This window comes from Hippoglossus stenolepis, chromosome 1 (assembly GCF_022539355.2).
Source record: "Hippoglossus stenolepis isolate QCI-W04-F060 chromosome 1, HSTE1.2, whole genome shotgun sequence".
Classification (NCBI taxonomy): domain Eukaryota; kingdom Metazoa; phylum Chordata; class Actinopteri; order Pleuronectiformes; family Pleuronectidae; genus Hippoglossus; species Hippoglossus stenolepis.
This window is the reverse complement of record NC_061483.1, coordinates 28,050,531-28,070,158: the sequence shown is the minus strand read 5'-3', so window position 1 is coordinate 28,070,158 and position 19,628 is coordinate 28,050,531. Positions and strand designations below refer to the sequence as shown.

At 41.9% G+C, this 19,628-nt stretch overlaps 1 protein-coding gene across 1 annotated transcript in view; it reads right to left on the bottom strand.

The window, feature by feature from the left end:
- Nucleotides 1–19,628, bottom strand: part of si:ch211-186j3.6 (neural-cadherin) — a 286,707-nt gene that overhangs the window by 150,878 nt on the left and 116,201 nt on the right. Inside the window, 5 exon segments of the mRNA XM_035162307.2 lie at nucleotides 1,137–1,304; nucleotides 2,694–2,866; nucleotides 3,878–4,048; nucleotides 4,916–5,084; nucleotides 10,152–10,324. Coding sequence (XP_035018198.2) covers nucleotides 1,137–1,304; nucleotides 2,694–2,866; nucleotides 3,878–4,048; nucleotides 4,916–5,084; nucleotides 10,152–10,324 — 854 coding nt within the window.

Here is a 19,628-nt window from a genome sequence, read left to right as displayed (position 1 = left end):
TATAATCATTAGCTGCTTCCCATTTTTAAATGGCGCTGAGCGTCGCTGTTGCCGGTTAGAATAACAAAAAATGCTGCTGCTTCTTCATATTGGCTGTAACTAATTAACTTGATGACAGGCCTAAATTAAAGTGGGCTGAGATCAGTTTGCGTGTCACTGTGCAACCAAGTCTGAACTAGACTGTATATAAAGAAGGACGATACGTCTCCACTTCCTCCCACTATCCATTGATCTATGGATGGAGCTATCAACGTCCCACCGATACACACGCTTGACCAAATGTGAGTTAATCTCAGCTTTCAATCATGACGTTTCACGCCAACCCAAATGTATACAAAAAATAAGCATTTGAACATCAGTGTGATAAGGAATACCTATTATTTATTTTGGTCAGTGTTCTGGGCCACTAACATGGAGGAGACATAGTTTGTGGTCTATACGGCAGCCAGCCAGCAGGGGGCAATCAAGACGTTTTGATTTCACATTTGGGGAGCTGTCATGTCGTTCTTCTTCATATACAGTCCATGGTCTCAACTGAGTTGTTCTTTACTTCCAACAAATCCATCAGAGTGAGACATCTTAGCAGTTTGCATCAAATCTCCAAAGCATTCTGCAAAGTGAACATTGATTTATATCATATCATTAAAGGAAGCTTACAGACGTTATATTTTAGAACCATAACCTTCAGGATTTTGAACAAGAGGCTCATAAAATTAAGGTGAGTGACATTAACTGGTGTAAAGCTATGTTGTCAATGTGTCGGATACACCGGCTTTTTAATCAACATGTACCAAACGCAAATAAAATATGGGAACTGTCTCATTATTGGGTGATGCCTAATATTAAATCACTCTGATGGGGGCCAAAAAGTTGATTAAGACATGTCTCCTAATAATCCAGAGGTAATAAATAATTCCTTCTATGTTATAGTACAGACAGTATAGCTCCATGTTTGTGTGTGAGTGTGGCAGTGTACGCTCTGCTGCCCAGGGAAGGGTGGATCATGATGCCACTATCAGTCACTAGTCACGTCAGTCATCAGTCCGACCCTGATGTATTTACTAGCAATTCCTCCTGAAGTGTTTTTGCTTCTGCAGCCTGTGTTTGCCATCGACCACACCCCCCACCCAACGTACCACGATGGGCGTGTCTCTGACGGTGTTTTCCGGGATGACCACGCTGTAGCTGTCCTTCTCCCAGTGCGGGGGCTGGTTCTTCACGTTGGTGATGGTGACGGCCAGCTCCACTGAACTGCTCCTGTTCCCTCCGTCCGTAGCCACGATTTCCCTGGTGATGTAGGTCCTCTGCGGCAGGAGGTCCCCAACGATGGAGAGCAGAGTAACGGAGAGGTGATAAGATCACATGATGGAGTGTTGTCATTTTGTCAATGAGTGTGACAGTGATAATCACAGCTTCCGTGGAGGCTTATGAACGGGTCACAGGTCACACAGATTTCAGCAAGCAATCAATTTCCCACACTTCTGTGCAGACTCAACTGACTGTCGGCTGCATTTGTGTAAAAACAAGCATACTGAGGGATAATTGTGTTGATCTAAGGTCATTGCCCACAGTGGAGCAGCATACTTTTATAAACCTTACAAAAGCAATTAGCTGTAGCCACTGCAATCAGAGGAAATAGTTTCATTCATTAAATAAAGGAAAATAAGTTTGTATCCGCAATGCAAGTTAATTGGCGTCTGTCGCACAACAGAAACAAAATATGAGTTCACTTTTTCCAATTTAGCACAGGGTCTCCCACTTTAGGCAACATGCAATGTTGACTATTTACCCATTCTCTAAAGGTCTGTTTGAATTCATGGAGTGGAAAACTGCTTTTCACTGAGCCAGTTTTTTCACATGACCCAGGATTAGTTTTTAAGATTTGCTGGAGTTATGCAGTTTTAAAATTCAATGTTTGCTCTTGGCAATTAAGACAACTGAGATCATCACATTTGCAAAGGGGAAGGTGAAATAAACGTGTAGGCAGTGGCTGCATGTGTTTTACACTTTATGCAGTTGTCCTCATTAGTGGAAAAGTTTAGTCTCTTCAAACACAGATATGTTCTAGTGAACCCTTCACTCAGGAGGATACAAACACTCATTCCTCTTTGTACTGGTGGATGGTTAATTGTTGTGTTTTTTGTATCACTGTGGCACTCATCTATGCCACAGTGCACACTACGTTGGCAATTTCCTCTACTGCTTGTTCATGTTCTCACCAAGATTGTTTTTCTGCTGGTGAAATGGAGGCTTAGTGGCAGCAAGGGGAAGGAAATATGTCGGCAATGATACTTATCCTGTGCTACCGGCCAATGGACCTCTGCCCTCTCGCTGTCAACAATTAAAGGCTTGATTACAAATATACTTGTCTTTATGGCCATGCACTGGGAGAATCAGCATGTTGATTTGGTTCATTGCCAGTCTCACATGAGTTCTTGGGTGTAAATATAAAATCACATAATCTCTTTGAAGTATTTTTGTGCCACTTGATGTGGTCCCATTAGCATGATTAGCCCCAAGGACAACCCATAGGTTATTCACAACGCTGCTACATGTATCAGCAGTTATATAAGCAGAAAGCTTATACATGCACTCAAAATAGCAAACTGTGCGATATGAGCTTTTTTAATAGCAAGCAGGAATCGCCTTCAATGCAGATTTATATTACCCGTTTCTGCACAGTATGTTCATACCTGAGAGATGGGCTGGTTGACATAAACCCATCCAGTCAGGGGGTTGACCCTGAGGTACTCCGGCTGTTCACTGGACATAGAGTACATGATGGCTGCGTTGGTGCCAAAGTCATCGTCATGAGCTGCCACTCGCAAGAAACTCGTCCCGATCATGGTGTCCTCACGGAGGAAGTCTGCGGGAGAGGAAGAATAAGGAGTGTGGTTTGTGCTCCAGTGGTGATGTGAAGACTTCATTTTCTTGACTTTGTCAGTGCAGTGGTCAAGTGTTTGCAATCTGCTGCAACTTAAAAAGACAAACAAATGAAGAAAAAAACACTCTGACAACCTGTGACACATTTAGAAAAAGAGCTGCAAACAATAAAAACGCGAGATAATTCACACTTTGCAGCATAACTGCTGTTTGATAACACATTTGCTGCATAAAGAAGAACACTGTGAATAATAATTACACCAAAACAAGGAAATACAGACGATAATTAGTTTCTTATAGATTGCAAACAGACATCAAGTTCACCTCGTATAAAAATTGAATTGCAACGTGACAATGTTTTGTATTGATGTGATGTGTAAATGGAAATGTACATGTTTGACGTCTTGTAAATACTGAAATTATCAGTAAAATCTTGACAACGTCGACGTGTTCATTTTATACAGAGCAACCCTGCTTACATTTGGGGAATGTAATATATGAAATGATGTCATGGAAACAAGTTATTAAGTTGTGAGAACAACTTTTTTTCCCACTCTAATGTCTCCGTAGTTTTCTACTTATCAATATCCGATCTCGTAGCATAATATCCACAGCATTATTTAATCTTCTGTATTGTCATTTTTTGTCAGTTTGGGAAAAAACACTTTAATTTAGTTTATTAGCATTTAATTAAAACTCTGATCTATCTCTAACCGAAGTGCTTTGGTTGTCTTAATCACAGATGGGACTGTGGATGCAAACCTCCATCTCGAATGTGGCAGTTGTGAGATCTTTACACCTTCCATCTACACTAACACCTCCGGGGGACTCTGCTGCTGTAAATAATCTAAACACGTGATTCATTGAAAAAAAATATTTCACCTCCAACCATATTCCAACCAGGGACTGTGTTTCCTTCACAACATATTTGCTGTTGATAGTTCAGCAGTATAGAAACATAATAACAATATAAAAACCTTGGTCATCTACTTACACTCATATCGGATGTTCTCGAACTTGGGACTGTTGTCGTTCTGGTCCAGGATGAGGATGTTGAGCTGACAAATGCCAATCAGCGGGTCGGCCGCCTGGTCAGTGGCGGTCACGGTCACCGCATACTCCCGTTGGCGTTCACGGTCAAATTTCCTCGCAGTCACAATTACCCCTAGAGACAGACACAACAAGGTTGATCTGACAGGTAAATCCTACCAAACACCGCTCGGTCTCATGTCTCCAGAGCATCTGCAATTCAACAAGAAAATGAGTTTCCTTTGTTTGCCTCCGGGCCAAACTTTAAAGACTCCACTTAGCAGCAAAAAGATAGTTGAGTATTTCAAAAGAAGTTATCATCAAATACTGAGAGAATTATCTTCATTATTAATTTCACAGAGGACTTTTGTGTTGACAGTTAAAGCATGTCCTGCTCCGCTAAAACAAAGTTGCAACTGAAGTGAAATGTTATGTTATTTGGTTTGTATTGATGTTCATTTTTTTGGCATTACACATAATCCTCTGACACTTTTCCCGCCAGTTAACAGTTTTTTTGTTGTTTTTCCTCACTCTTGTTGAGGGTTAAGGGCAGAGGATGTCGCAAAGCCCTATGAGGGAAATTGTGATTTTTTAATAGCTATACAAATCAAATTTGATGAATGAAAAAATTAAGTAACTTTGTTTTATGTAAACTTATGAGCTCAGTTGAAAGAAACTGCCTCGTGAAAAAACAATTTCCAGACAGTAATTATGATGCATCTAATCACAAGGCTTTGAATTATGATCCTTTCTTTTTGCTGCAAAAATGATTGCACATTTCATTCTGTCTGTTATTAAAAGGAATCTAGAAATAGCTTTAAACTCTAAACTTATCTGTACACTTGTCAACACCCTGCATGAATTGTTGCACTTTGTCAAACCTGATGGATATGCTGAAAAGAATTAGGTCCGCATGAGACTTCCCACTGGGATAAAGGTATGTGCACTCGTATGTTGTTGTGTTTTTGTGCAAGTGGAAGTGAGTTTGTGTGTGTTTCAGTACCAGTTTCAGGGTGTATGCTGAATGCGGGAATAGTGGAGTCTTTGTGCATGAAGCCGTATGTGACCCTGCCATTGGAGCCCTCGTCAGCATCCACAGCGTGAACCTGCAGAACAAACGACCCCGCCGGCTGGTTCTCCAGGACCGACGTGCTCTCTCGGTACTGCTGACACTGAGGAGAATGAGGTGGCAGGCAGAGGGGATGGGTGGGAGGAGGAGAAGATCAGCAATGTAAGTATGGACAAACCTAGATCAATACTCCATTCTATCGAAACAGTGAGGGAGTGTGTGGGAAGTGGAATGCTATTTATTTTGAAGGGACAGAGTAAAGATTATTTACTGGTGGGACAAAAAGTGGAACATGGGCACAGAATAATGAGCAAACACAGAGAGAAAGTGGGAAGCCTGGGTCCATCGTTTCCATCCATTTATTTTCTACATTTGCCTATCCTGTTTACGGTAGGCAGCATGATGGTAGTGGGTTCAGGGGCCTAGGAGCCCATCCCAGCATCCATGGCCAAAGGTTGATGTGCTCACTGCAGCTCCTGCACTTTGGTAAACATGAGACCTGTTGATCTTTTGTGCTGTGATAAAAAAAAAAGCTAAGCTTTTACTGGAAATGGGGAAAACACTTCTGAGAGAGCAGTGTTCGAAAATAAATATGTTATTATTTTATAAAAACAACTTTTTACTTAGATTTGGCAAAATTGTATATGATTTATATTTAGAAACAAGTCCACAATAAAAATAGAAAGGGTTTAAAAGAACAGATTGATTTTACACCGGTTGTTGAAGGCCAGGTAATGTTCTATGTTTTAACTTTTTTGTTTCATGTTTGAACTGAATTTAGCAATATCTTGTACACACTTTATACAGCTGAGCAAACTGAATGCGACCCATGAACCTTTACATAATGCCTGTGTCACCATTACATACTTTACACTGAAGTCTGACCTTGATATGTTTTTAGTAAATACAGTAACTGTAAGTGCAAAATCTGTAAACAAACAAATATCTGTAAAGGTTTGAGAAAAAAAGGCTTAGACATACAGCACAGAATAACCATTACAACTAATGGTCCAAGATCAATGCCTCTCTGTTAAAAAAAACACCAAACTGCACCTCACAAAGACACCACTGTAAAGAGTAGTAGCCTTGTGTCAGCACTCTATGGCCACTTCCACCAGAACCACTCACGTGCTGAAAATCATTAGAGATGTTCTGGAGAACAGATTCTGTACAGATTGTACTTCATCCTCTCAAGACTCAAAGGATGTGTATGCTTAAGAGGAACGATGCCCCGTGATAAAATGCATCACATCAATTTATGAATATAAAAGGATAACACCAACAATGAGAAGAAGTAAAACATTTCACAATTAACGATCTGCAACGTTGTGTTTAAAATGGTGAGAATTACAGAATTATTTCTTGAAAAAGGGTTCTATCTTTAAAGTTAAATTCACAAGCGGTGTCCCAATTTAGCTGTCGCCTCCTTCACAAGCTGCATTACATGGCTGATTGCGTCACAGTGACGAGGCTGCAGCCAAGAAATGCTTCGCTCATCCCCGAGCAACAGATGCTACAATGGGTGGATGTTGAAGTGACAAACCGTTTGTCAAAGAGTAAATGCTGCGTGCAAATATAGTATCAGCATTCAACCTAATCCGAACAGCCAGCAGTGCACAGGTTATTGCAAGGGTCCTTAAAACAGCAGTAAGGTACAAACTGCTGACACAGATCTAGGACATCTTCCATAAATCAGACCAACTCGTTTTGGTTTGAGCTTCGAGGTCTACATGTCCCACAAAGGCTCCTTCTTTCGCAAAGACTGCGTCCTCTGCCAGAAGTCCTGGATTGGGAGACATCTACAGACTGTACATAAAAATGGATGAGTGACAGCTCCCAAAATTGAAGCCATAACATATACATTGCCACTGTGACTAAAATGTAAAAAAAAATACATATTCACATTTTTTCCCAGAGATGGTTTCTTTAGTTGTAATTAGGTATTTGATTCTGTAAAACAGGGTGATTGATAGCTGAAACTCACTTACGATTGTGGCTCCAAATGATGTCAAAAAGGCAAGATGGCCGCAGCTGTATCCTGAACAGTTTGGCTTCATGGTTGTACAATGGGAGGAAGTGGCAATCTGTCTATGGCTGAACTAAAGTTTAGCAATCAACACTATTTTCATTTAGCCGCTCATGACTTATCACATCGCAGAGATTCATTCAGTCGTGTGATGCAATGTAGGTGCTCCGAGTTTGGTCTCTCAAAGGTTCTGTCAATCACTGAACTCATCACACACATGCAGATTTATTATCCTCATTTGAACCCTGTCTGTTTTACACTCACTCTCTCTGTCCTCATTCTTCTCTCTCTGGTCTCTCATTCTTCTCACACTCTCCATCAACTCTTTCTTTGTTTCTGTCTCACTGGAGCGGTGATGCTGATGTGCCACAGACACAGAGAGGAAGGGATCCCTCAGTACTGCAGGTTTTTGCCTCCCTTTGACGTCTAATTAACAACAGGGGAACTTATTTTATACCCTTCTCTTGTTCCCTCACTTCCTGCCTCCTCTCATTCGCCCCATTTTTTTTTCTCCTGGCCTACATTCGTCAATCGTGCAACAATGCTTCACCAAGTGCTCAGATGATACGGCCATCCACACCAGGAACAATAATAACTCTAAATAACTACAAAAAACATCGTACAAAAACATTATCAAAATATTGCTCTAACTCAAGTGGATGTTGGAGTCCGAACGGCAACTTCAACGACACTATATCGTTGAAGTCACTTTCAGAACAGGTTGATAAAATATAGAAACACTGGCAGCCAATCAAAAAACATCGGAAGTTACAGGGTGCCATGTTCAACACGCCACGTCTTACGTGACAGATGGCCAAGAGACTCATCACTGAGGTTCAAAAACAGCCAAACCTCTCTGATAAAACAAACAGTAAATACTGTTTGTTTTATCAAAGAGGTTTGAAGATGCAAACAAGGTGAAGGATATCTGGGATGCACTGAATGACTCAGTGGGGACACTGAATATTGCAATGACACTGATGAAAAAACTGTAATTAATTTGGATCAGTTGCATGTGACCGTTACCCAATCTGCTTAATAAGGTCTTCATGTTGAAAGGAGCCAGCTGAAGTATGCAAAGTGGGAAGAGACACCTGTTCACATCAAGAAAACGCTGTAGTGATATCCAATCTGGCCGAGGACAGAGGGACACGATGTGCTTGGTAGGTGGGATTCTTGTCTACCAACCTACTGCTACTAGGATCCTCTGATAAGCAGCGTGGACCGTGGCGCCTTAATGCACGGCCTAATGTGGTTTGAACCAGGGGCATCACAAGATATCAATTTATTTTTTGTCTCGTGCCTCTTTTTCATTCGCTACAGCACCATGACCAAATTGTGGCTTGTGTATTGTGGACATGAGAAGAAATACTTTTACTTGTTTTGCTAATTTTACAAACACACAGGAGAAAAACCCGGTGACTGACACATCTCCATGGTCCACTCGGGCTTCTGTGTAGCATGTTGGATGCATGAGGCGTGAATAGTCGCACTGCATGCATATGAGGGAGAAATCTGTGTGTGCACATATCCACAGTTTATTGTGCACCCTTTGCCTTGCTCACTTTTTCTCTCCCACGCAAACACACTCTGCCGCAGTCAGACTGACAATCAGCAGCAACGGGAGAAATGCTACACAAACTGGTGGCCAGAGGTCGGTGGCCATCCATAAAGATTTGACTGCCTTCAGCAGGCAGGCAGGATTGAGTTTAGACTCAGTAGACGCTGCTGTCGCTTTTCGTTCTGGTGTCTCCAGCAGCGGCCGCTCTACTGTCGTCCCACAACCAACCGACCAAGTCATATTCATCCAAATCATCCACAAATACATGGGCGGGGGCATAAATGAATGGGATTGGTTATCTAGCTGTGTGACAAGTTCTGAATTCAGTGCATTCCCAATTGCAGGATTATTGGATGGTTATTTTTGTTCATGTTGTTCTGTCCAGTTTGCTCTTGTTTTCGGATAGATCTTGGCTTTCTGTAAATCTACCTCTCTGTGTGTCTCTTGTTCGTTGTGTCTTGGTCCACTGATCCAGCACTGAGTTCCAGAGAGGCTGCAGTATGTTCTACGATTCGGTATTAAAACAAGATAAAAGGTCTTTTCTGCTCCAGTGTCCCGCTGCCGGCTGCCAGCCACAGAGGAAACAGCAGCTGACCTCGGATATCTTTATTAAGAGAGAAACCAACTCTCTGCCTCGTATCACTTCTTTGAGGACTTATTTTGTTTCTTCTGTACTTTTTCACTCAGCTTCTTTGCCCATCTTTCACCAGACACATAGAAAATAAACGTTGTTTGTCCGGTGTTTACTCTTCCCTCTATTGACACGTTTTTTTTTTCTTTGTTCATACATTTTTATTTGATTGATTCTTTTTTCCATCTTCAGTTGTGTTTTCTTTTCCTTTTTCAAATTGGCTCTTTGACTTAGAAGCGCCAATGGCAGTGTGTTTGTGGCGGCCCAGGGGCAGGGGCATTATATTCAGCATCCCGCCAGCAGAGGGAAAAGAATGAATCATAAAGTTGCACTATGATGCCAGCAGGAGATTCCTGAGAGAGAAAATCGAGTATACAGCCGCACGTGAAATACTGTGGACCAGGAATTCCTCTTTTCTCTTGGCTCTTATCTTGTCGCCCATCCCTCTGTTTCTCCTTGCAAAGAGGTAATGCCAAGAGGGAAACACTTACTGCTTACTTCCCCCAGGAGGGAATGAGCAAGGTTTACTCAGCAAGCCGGTGCTCCTAATCTTGGCTCATGATACATTGGGGGGCTTCAAAAGTCACCTAATTTAAAAATTGGGACATGATTTGAAAAAAGCAAGAGGAGACGTAGCACCCGCACCCCTTAAAGCTTTAATTAAAAGACCGAGATGATGTAGGATGGAGACGAGAGAGCACCGATGAGGGTCAAGGCGGCAAATCACTCCTCCAGAGAGGGGAGACTAATAAATAGAGGAGATAGAAACACGAGAGAGAGGGAGACAGAGAAGTGATGGAGTAGTATTGCATAGAATAGATGGAGGCAAAAAAGAGAACTTGTACTGAAAATGATTTAGTGAGAAGTGATTGAGATACAGTGAAAGGAGAAAGGAAAGACGACCAAGACACAAGCAGATATTGGTTGAAAGAAGTGTGTGAGATTGTCTTACCTTCTCAAAGACAGGCTTGTTGTTATTCACGTCATCCACTCCCACTATGACCTGGGCCGTGGATGAGAGGGCCTGAGGTCCGCCTGAGGCGTTGTCATCTGTTGCTGTAACGTTGAGGACGTATTCGACACCCTGGAGGCGAGGGGGTGGGCTTGAGCGTAAACGGATCAAACCTGTAACCCAACATAAAGGTGACAGAGGATGACACACAAGGTCCGTCTGTTGTTGATGAAACAGTAAATAATCGCCGTCCACATGGTCAACCTTTACTTTGGAGATAAAAAGAATCTATCTGTCATATCAAAGGGTCCTTCAGCGGTGTGCTAGAGGCCAAATTGGTGTGTGTGTGTGTGTGTGTGTGTGTGTGTGTGTGTGTGTGTGTGTGTGTGTGTGTGTGTGTGTGTGTGTGTGTGTGTGTGTGTGTGTGTGTGTGTGTGTGTGTGCGTGTGCGTGTGTGTACACAAAGGCGTCTGCCAAAAGATTGTAGAGTGATGGTGATGGGAGAGAGCTGTCACGATAACAGTGATGACATCTCTGTCAGACAACCATTCATGTTCAAATCCAGACCCACCGCAGTTTAGCTTTGTTACATTGCAGATCAGTCAGTCAGTGAGCTTGTTTCAGATTCAAGTGAAAGTGAAGCTTCAGTCATTTTTTTCTGGGTGGACATCAATGGCCTGGCCTTAACATTTGGTGCTGTTCATGCTTCACACGGGCAGGAACAGATAACTAAGTTCAATCAACATGAATACAACACGGTGAAGAGCAAACACAAGTTCAGGTGTTTGTGGCCCTAATTTCAAGTAGTAGTCTGTCTGCTGAGGTGAAACAAGTGTCCTTGGGCAAGATACTGAATCCCCCTGGCAGGTATGCTAGCACTGGAGGGATGGTGTGTGATAGAAAAAGTGCATCGTATATTAGCGCTGTGTGAATGGGTGAATGTGACTTGCAAGGAAAAGTACTTTGAGTGGTGGACAGACTAGAAAAATGCTTAATGAATGCATTACACTACTTTTAAATGGAGGCAAAGGTAGGTAGAAGAACCCAATGAAATAAAAACTGATTAGCTAATAAACCCTCAGTAAATTAGTTTAGGGAAGATGATCCCAAAGTCCCTGAAGTTGATTAAATCAGAACCGTCTTGAGACTTTTGAGCAGCATGGCAACAAAAGTTAGCACTTAGCTTAATGCATTTATTTTCTTAATCTTAAAGCTTGTCTAGTAAGGTAATACTTCCGTTAGCCTAACACTAACTTTACTGCAAGATACTGGATGGATATCTCTCCAGGTAATTTACCTTTAAGATGGAAAGAAAAGGTAAATAATTGGAGAATGCAAGATTTGAAAAGATGAATGAATTGAGTAGCTGTATCTCTAAAGACATGGCAGCACCAAGTGACATGGCACCAAAGATGCTGGAAGTAGAAGTGCTGAGGGGGCTGCAGCACCCCTACTGTTGAGGGGCTATAACTGCAAGGCCAAAACTTTTACGAAACAAGTCAATTAAAGAAAAAAAAGAAAATTCCTTTGTGTGTCCGTCTTGTATTGTTGCTTCCCAAACAACTCGTTGTGGCCGTTCAAATTGCTACTCAAATCATGCTCGTTGTGCTTGTGCACTGCATTTAATAGGATGCCATCGTATATATGCTTTCTCTCAGCATCAACAACTGACTCCCAGCGTCCCTGCATGACAAACGAGTGAAGTGAGCGCCAGGATGAAAATAACCCACGTCAGCCTTCACATTCTCTCGCTGTTGTAAAGGTTCAACAGTTTTCTCTGTAAACAAGACGGAATGAGCTGAGCCGATGAAGGAGGGAGCAGTTTCAAGTGGACTCTAAGTTTCTTGTCAGTTTTTAGCTGTGTAAGAGATTTCATTAATTATGTCGTCACTATATATGAATAGTTAAACTGATTTGGTATTCCCTGTTTAACACTGTCGTTCTGACATTCCATCGCATCCTCTGTCTCTCTGCCTCTCTGTCTCTCTGCCTCTCACTGCCTCTCTCTTTCAGTCTGGTGTAGGCGTCTCATCTGCATCCCACTCTGCTGTGAATGACTCTCCTCCACTCTGTATTCATCGCACTCTCTGGTGCTCTGTTTACTTTGTGTGTATGCAAGTGGTGCACGTATGTGAATAAGTGTGTGTGTGTGTGGACACCTCTTTATCTTAACAACCAGGAGCAGGTGCTGTCACTGTCATGTGTTCATTTGGTTCCTGTTTCACAAGGGACTGAAATCATATGTGCACTTCATCATAGATACTGCACGTGTGTGTGTGTGTGTGTGTGTGTGTGTGTGTGTGTGTGTGTGTGTGTGGGTGGGTGGGTGGGAGTTCTATTAATCTTCTATCTCTGTTTACCAGACCAAGATAAATTGGGATTGCAGCCAAGGAATGTATGCTTTTTATTATTGTTTAATAAATATATATATATATTTGTTTAAACGAGTGTGTGTTCAAAGCAACTGTTGCAGCACAACACATATGAACAGAAGATTTCCATCAAGTGATTTGTGCATGAGACGAAGATGAAGACAAGAGCAGAATCCCTGTTGTGCTCACGGTAACGCTGAACAAGCTCAAGATTTCAGAACTGCACATGTACAGTATGTCCCTTGTGTTTGCCGTTGAGTCTGTTTGTGTGTGTGTGTGTGTTGCTGTTGTTGTTGTTGCACAAGAGATGGAAGATTGCCATAGAGGGGGTGTCTGGCTCGAGGTGTCACAGTGGCTGGTTCCCTGGCACTGCTGTCCGTGGTTATGTGAATGTGTTTTTAGTGTGTGTGTGTGTGTGTGTGTGTGTGTGTGTGTGTGTGTGTGTGTGTGTGTGTGTGTGTGTGTGTGTGTGTTTGCTGGGGGCTATACAGTTTTAAGAGTAGGAAGCTTTGCCAGACTAAAGACATGTCATATTCTGAGTGACAGAAACATTAATGTATATATATACTCACACACTCCTACACAGTAAATGCAGTAAATTGCACATGGGAGCACACAAACACTTCAGCAAACACTGCTGCAGAGGTTTATACCAAGAATAAAAGAAGTTCAGCAAAGACCCTTTTCTCCTCATGCCACACTACACAACTCTGTGTGCAGAGCAAACTAAGGGCTGCTTTGCAAAAGCTTGTACGCAGATAATTAATATGCTTCAGGACCTAATTTCCTCTTGTTATTTCTAACAGACAACATATAGCCTTTTGTGTTAAGGAACTCCAGTATCTCCAGAACTCCAGGTTGAATGCAAATAAGCTTCATCCATGCGGTTTCATACTCTTGTCAGGTTCATTAGCTGTTTGTCTTGCAAGGTTGACCCGATTTCCACAACATTCTGCACACAGCACTATGTTGACATGCTCTGTTGGCTCAGAAATGTGATATTCCTCACCTCTGTGAAATACTAATGTTTCCTTTAGTATTGGACACACAGAGGCAAACTTCTGAATGCCTCCTGCCTAAATTTAGACATTTTCAGTATCAGCACACAAAGCCTTGCTATCTTCGCACCTGTGCCCTTTTTCAACCTTCAGTCTCCAACAAATGTTAAGAAGAGCATCTTTTCAACAAATTCCTATGTCTAAGAGTTGTGATAGTTTTAACAATCCAACCGGCTCACTCAAAAGAAGTGCATTGAAACAAGAAAGGGATCTATCAATTGCTCACAGGAAAATGTCACATTACCATCTATTTGTTGGTCTCTGTTCTGAATCTGAACAAGCTCTTCATAAGCTCCATAATGTATCAACATTGTCTTGTAGTTCATCAATAAAAAAATACACACAAGTAAAATTATAATGAATGAAAGTGTTAATAAAACTAAGCAAGCTGAGACTGATGCCTTGACCAAATGTCCCTAAACCCAGTGGCACTGACCAGTAGCAGCCCTTTGGAATCTTTCCCACTGTATTACAGCATTTCATGGGAGGATCCAGTGTCTTTGCTCCTTCCATTAGCCCCTTTGTGTAAAATGTGGCCCTTTCATGGCCCCGGATTAGAAAGATCCTGGATGCGCCCATGCAGCAGCTATTCTCTGGAGCACCCCTAGGGGAAGCATCATTTACATGCACAGGACACAAATTGTAGAAGAACAACTTGTTTTGTTACCCATACCAACAACCAAGGCAGTTTCTTGCTATATGCAGTCCACTTATGTGCATATGGACCTATTATATCATTATATCATAAGTTATCCAATTCTGCCTTTCAATTAGCTTAGAATATACATATCAGGGATATCAAAGAATTTTGTAGGGGTTGGGGCTCTGACCCTAATTCTCCAGAGCAGCAGAAATTGGCCCAATCCCAATTAACCCCTTCTCGGGGAGAGGTGAAATCCCCTGAAAAGCTACAAACACCCCTGCCACTAACTATGCATGAAAAACAATGTACTAAAGTATCTTTAATATTAACTTTGCAGCCATGACCACAACTCCCATATGAATCAGCCTAATGTTTAAAATAGACAATACTGTAAAGGGCATATTGAAAAACAATAATTACAGTAATAGACCAGGGCCAATTTGTCATATTTAACTGAAAGTCTATTCAGAGTAGCTGCTGTATGAGGCCTGACCCGCTCATGACCCACACACTCAAGGCTGCATCACATTTCTTTGCATTTCAACCCTCATGCTTCGCCCTCCCTTCTGCTCAAACTCCTCAGTCTGCATAAACAGTTCACTCCGCTCCTTCTTTCGAGACTTTTAATTACAGACACTGGTGTTGCTGACTGTAGCTCAAGTTTGGCCATTTCAGCAGCTGGATGCTCTCAGGCAAAGCCTCCCACCCCCATCCCACCTGGACACCTTGACTATGTCTTAAAAACAGGCAATTTGCTCATACTCGAACACCACAATAGCCTGGATGGTGTGCTCCCAATTTCTCATTATGCTCATCTAAATAGGCTATTGTATGGTGCGTGGCTGGGGCTGATGGAGGCTGCATTGTAGACTGGCTGACAAAGACTACAATTAGAACAATTGTTTGCATCATAGAGAACAACCGACTTGGGTAAATAAACACTGGTCACAAAATAAATAAATTAAGAAAAATTAAGATACATAATAAATAATAAATAATTATTAATAAATAATAAAATAAATAAGAATTAGATGAATAAATTAACTATCCATTTTAATTCAGATTCTTTAAACACGATACATAATGATATTATTCAACTTTATAAGCTTCATTATGAACATACACAGTAATCTTATGACATTGCAAAAAGACTATATCAAGAGTGTGTTTAGTGGACTCAAACACTCCACCCTCCCCTTCCATCGGCATAGTGGTGAGTACATGAGTGCATTTTCATTTTTCGGTGAACTATCCCTTTAATGCCCTGTGAGGCTAAATACGCACATGCTCACAATGACATGATGTTCATCAGGTCGCCTCAAACAAAAAGTAGTGCTGCGGCTGATGGGAATGTCATCAGTTTTATAGGTATTTTGCAGGAACTGCTTCAAAGGTTAGTCCAAGTTCAAACTACACAACTTTCAGCCAGTTGTCCTGCTACAGAATAACACATTGAGTAGGAGGAGGTGAAAGGGTTCAGTGAAAATCTAAATTGTAAGCAATAGAGGGCGGATGGGGCCTCATGTATCTGTCCAAGCCGGACCCAAACCCAACAGACACTCTGGTTTTTTTGTCCAAACAGTAGTAAATAATACAGTAAATACGAGCTGCATCGACTTTTTGTGACCTTGATCCTCATATGCATTGTGATTGCTTATTTTCGCTGCTTGAAGACATGTGCAGTGTTAAAAAATCAGGGGCATGTACCTTAACCCTGTCCTGTGCTCCGATTGTCCGGAGTTGTCACAGACTGGATTTACAGACTGGATTTCCAGCAGACTGGAAATGGTTGGGTGGGGGCATAACATCTGAACCTAATGCATCCCATACTTAATAAGATATTTCAGTTAAAACCACAAATCTTGGCCTCATGTTGGCAAAGATAAAGACTGGGAACCATGTCTGTACAAAATGTTGTCACTAGCAGGGTTCAAGATAAACCAGAGTATAATCAGAGCTGTTTTCAGACATTACCTGTAGAGGAACTCGGGAGAATTGGGTCCAGACCTCCCCCAGTTTGTATTTCACACAAGCACAACACAGAGGGAGATTCTCCACTGACACGTTCACAACAGCAACAAATTCGCCACAGGATTCAGGCGGAAGCTGGTGCAGCAGACTGAGGCATGATGTGACGTACACATTCTTGACTTGACATCTTTGTTGGTGTCTTCTACAATATGACAGCCCTTTTTTTCCCCTTTTGGTTTAGATTGTTTTCATTTATGCGTCCGTCTCATGTTAGAAACATCATCAGTCCCCCCCACTCCCTGCAGTGTTCCCACATTGACTCCTCAGGACTTTCTGCAGACTTTATACTATGGGGCCAGGCGAGCAGAAAATCGGCCGAAAATCTCTCTCAGAGGCTCTCACTCGGACATTTGCGTCCACTCATGCACCTCCTCCAGAGAAACTCCTGAGGATCTCCGGAGTTCAGTGCATGTCTGAAAGCAGCTTAGGTTTCAACCTTTGTGTGAATGAAACTCTGCAGACTTCACATTCAACACTTTTCACTCTAATTTCTTTCCTCTTTATACTGAAGAAATGTTCCCCATGAAATCCGATGTGCTCTGTGGAAATATAAAGGGTAGCAGGGGCACTGCCTCGGGAAAGACGTGTGAATTGCAATGTGTAATTTGTAATGCTTTGAGCAACACAATTACTCTTTCTCTATGATAACTTGATAGTTTTAACCACCAGCCTTTAGACACAGTGACAGGATACAGGTTGGGGGAGGTGGGAAGAAACACAGTATATGGTCTGGCTGGCTGGCAACTCCATTACCAGGTCGTCACTTCTTAGGTCGTATTAAAGGTTAATGCTTATCCTGGTCATATGGTTGATAGTCATATGAATACATTTATATAATGAATTACTGTGCATTCATTACAATAATTTAAATCTGCTGCTATTATTCCGGCACTCGATTCTGTTAAGCTGTAGTTGTTATTGTCTACATGTATTTTTAAGACGTGTGTGTGTGTGTGTGTGTGTGTGTGTGTGTGTGTGTGTGTGTGTGTGTGTGTGTGTGTGTGTGTGTGTGTGTGTGTGTGTGTGTGTGTGTGTGTGTGTGTGTTGCCCTTGTGTGTCAGTGTTTTGCGGGAGACGAGCAGTTTCATTCTGCCGGGCACTCTTTGCTGTGTGGTCATGAATGACAATAAAGTTCACTTTGACTTTGCCTCCTATTTTCATATATCTCTCTGTCCATTACACTATATGTTCATAGATAAGTGAGTGTATATTGTGAAGATGTCATGACTAATTTGTGTGTGTGTAAATCTTGGAATGCTGGAGTCTTAGTAGCTTTAAATTTAGCAGCATTCAGCCAATCAAGTCAATGCAGCTTTGTCCAAAAAGTGTTTACTGATGTTTTGGCACATCAGCTGCTTAGTAGGGACGACAGCGACTGACTGCGGGTTCAGTATGAAAGTGAATGTGAAACCTTCTCATACAGTTTATTCCTGGAAAATGCCAGGAGACATCTGCATCACTATTTGGATTTTTCCCAAAAGGGACATGGACGTGGAGATGAAGCACTTTTTGTTTTCCATCGAGTAGCTTATCAAAACTCAAGAGATGTGCAATGGCCACAAGTTGTTCCGTCAGTTCAATTAGTAAAAAACAATATCACACGGTACAGGTGTTTGTGAAACAATAGTGATTCCGAAATGACCTGGAAATGTTCCAACCGAACTTGACCAGGACCCGTCTATCATTTAAAAACTGGGACACGAGTGCAGAACCGAGTAACATTGGCCTGTAGACACAGACCCATTCAGTACGGATTTCACATCTGATTGCCTTAACAAGTTAACGTTTAGCAGCCTTCTCCCCTGTGCCTGGCCGTGGTACATATAATCCTACCTCCAAGAAAACCCAGAAAATACATCCAGGTTTTCTGTTATCCGTCTCTTGCTGGTTGAAATAGCAGCATGGCTCACCTAATCAACGCCTGATTTCAGATTAAAGGTCTAGTTATTGTCGCGTGACAGATGATAAGTGTGACTGGTTTGCAATTAGCGTTGCAGTTTTGTTGCAATACAATAAAGATAGTTTGGACTATGTTTGTTGCCGTGGCTGCTACCTACACACACAGACACACACACACACACACACACACAAACAGGGCTTTCTTCAGTGCTGTCTGACATGGCCGGATGGGTCTTTTTGGGTCCACTCAGTAATTACACAGAACGTTGAACAGACCTGAGACTTGACCCAAGCCAGACTGTATAAAAACATGGATCTGAGCCCATACGGGTGCAGGGTCAGGTCTTGAATGCTGTAGTTCATGTGGACCCGTGAAGACATCTAGTCTCAGATAAGGTAATGAAACAGATATGAGTAAAACAAACTGAAGGGGAAAATATCTGTTTCAAGAAACATATCCACAGTAGTGTTTACAGGGGCTGAATTTATGTCCAAAATGTCTTCATGTGATTCTAATGTAGTAGGATAATGTACTGACATGTTGTGGAGATTGTGGAACATGAACTCTGATCGCCCTTATTGCAATATAGCTTGAACTTTATCCGCCCAGACAGTACGTTGTCAGTAATCTGTTCTCGGTTAAATATAATTATTCATCTTTTAAGACTCTATTTGTCTGGATATCATCAAACAAGTACATAAGAACACACATAATAATCAAATAATCAACTTATATTTTCTTTCGCTCACTGTAAATCATACTGAGGGAAATTAGGTTGTACATCCTTGTTTCTCCGTTTTCTTAAGAAAATGGAAATATAATTCTAATTTCTTCTGCCAAATAATGAAATGGGCCTCACTAATCCAATTCAGATATATTGTGGGTTTTCAATATAAGCCTGAAGAGGAGAAAATAAATTCCCTTCTCGTTTTCTGTGGTCTGTTGGAAAAATGTCACTCTAGTGTTGAAATCAAACCGTTCAAATGTACACTGACCCAGAAAGATGGACTCCTTTTCCATAGAATCATGAATTAAAATAATGTGTATACACCAGTTCATCCTTCTATCTGTCCACCCACGCTGCTCCAACTGAGCCAAGGAGGGCACTCACGCTTAATGAATTCAGACAGGAGGCCAGATAAATGTGACCAGTTCAGTATAGGCAGCAGGCAGCCACAGAGAGAGGCTACGGCCTGCTCGCTATTACATTAACAGGGAGCTCCGGAGGCGCCCTGTAGTCCGATCCCTGCTTTGCTCTGCCTCTGGTTGGCATAAACATCTAATGGGGCCTAAAAGCCTTAGATGAGAGCAACACATGCTGAGTAAGTGGTTGAAAATGGGACATGGAAAAGGTTTTAGGACATTCCAAGAACAAGGCGAGTGTCTGTTCTGGTCTAAGAGATATGTCTTAATAGTATGGGATATGGCTGTGTGCATGTGCGTGCGTGCGTGCGTGCGTGCGTGCGTGCGTGC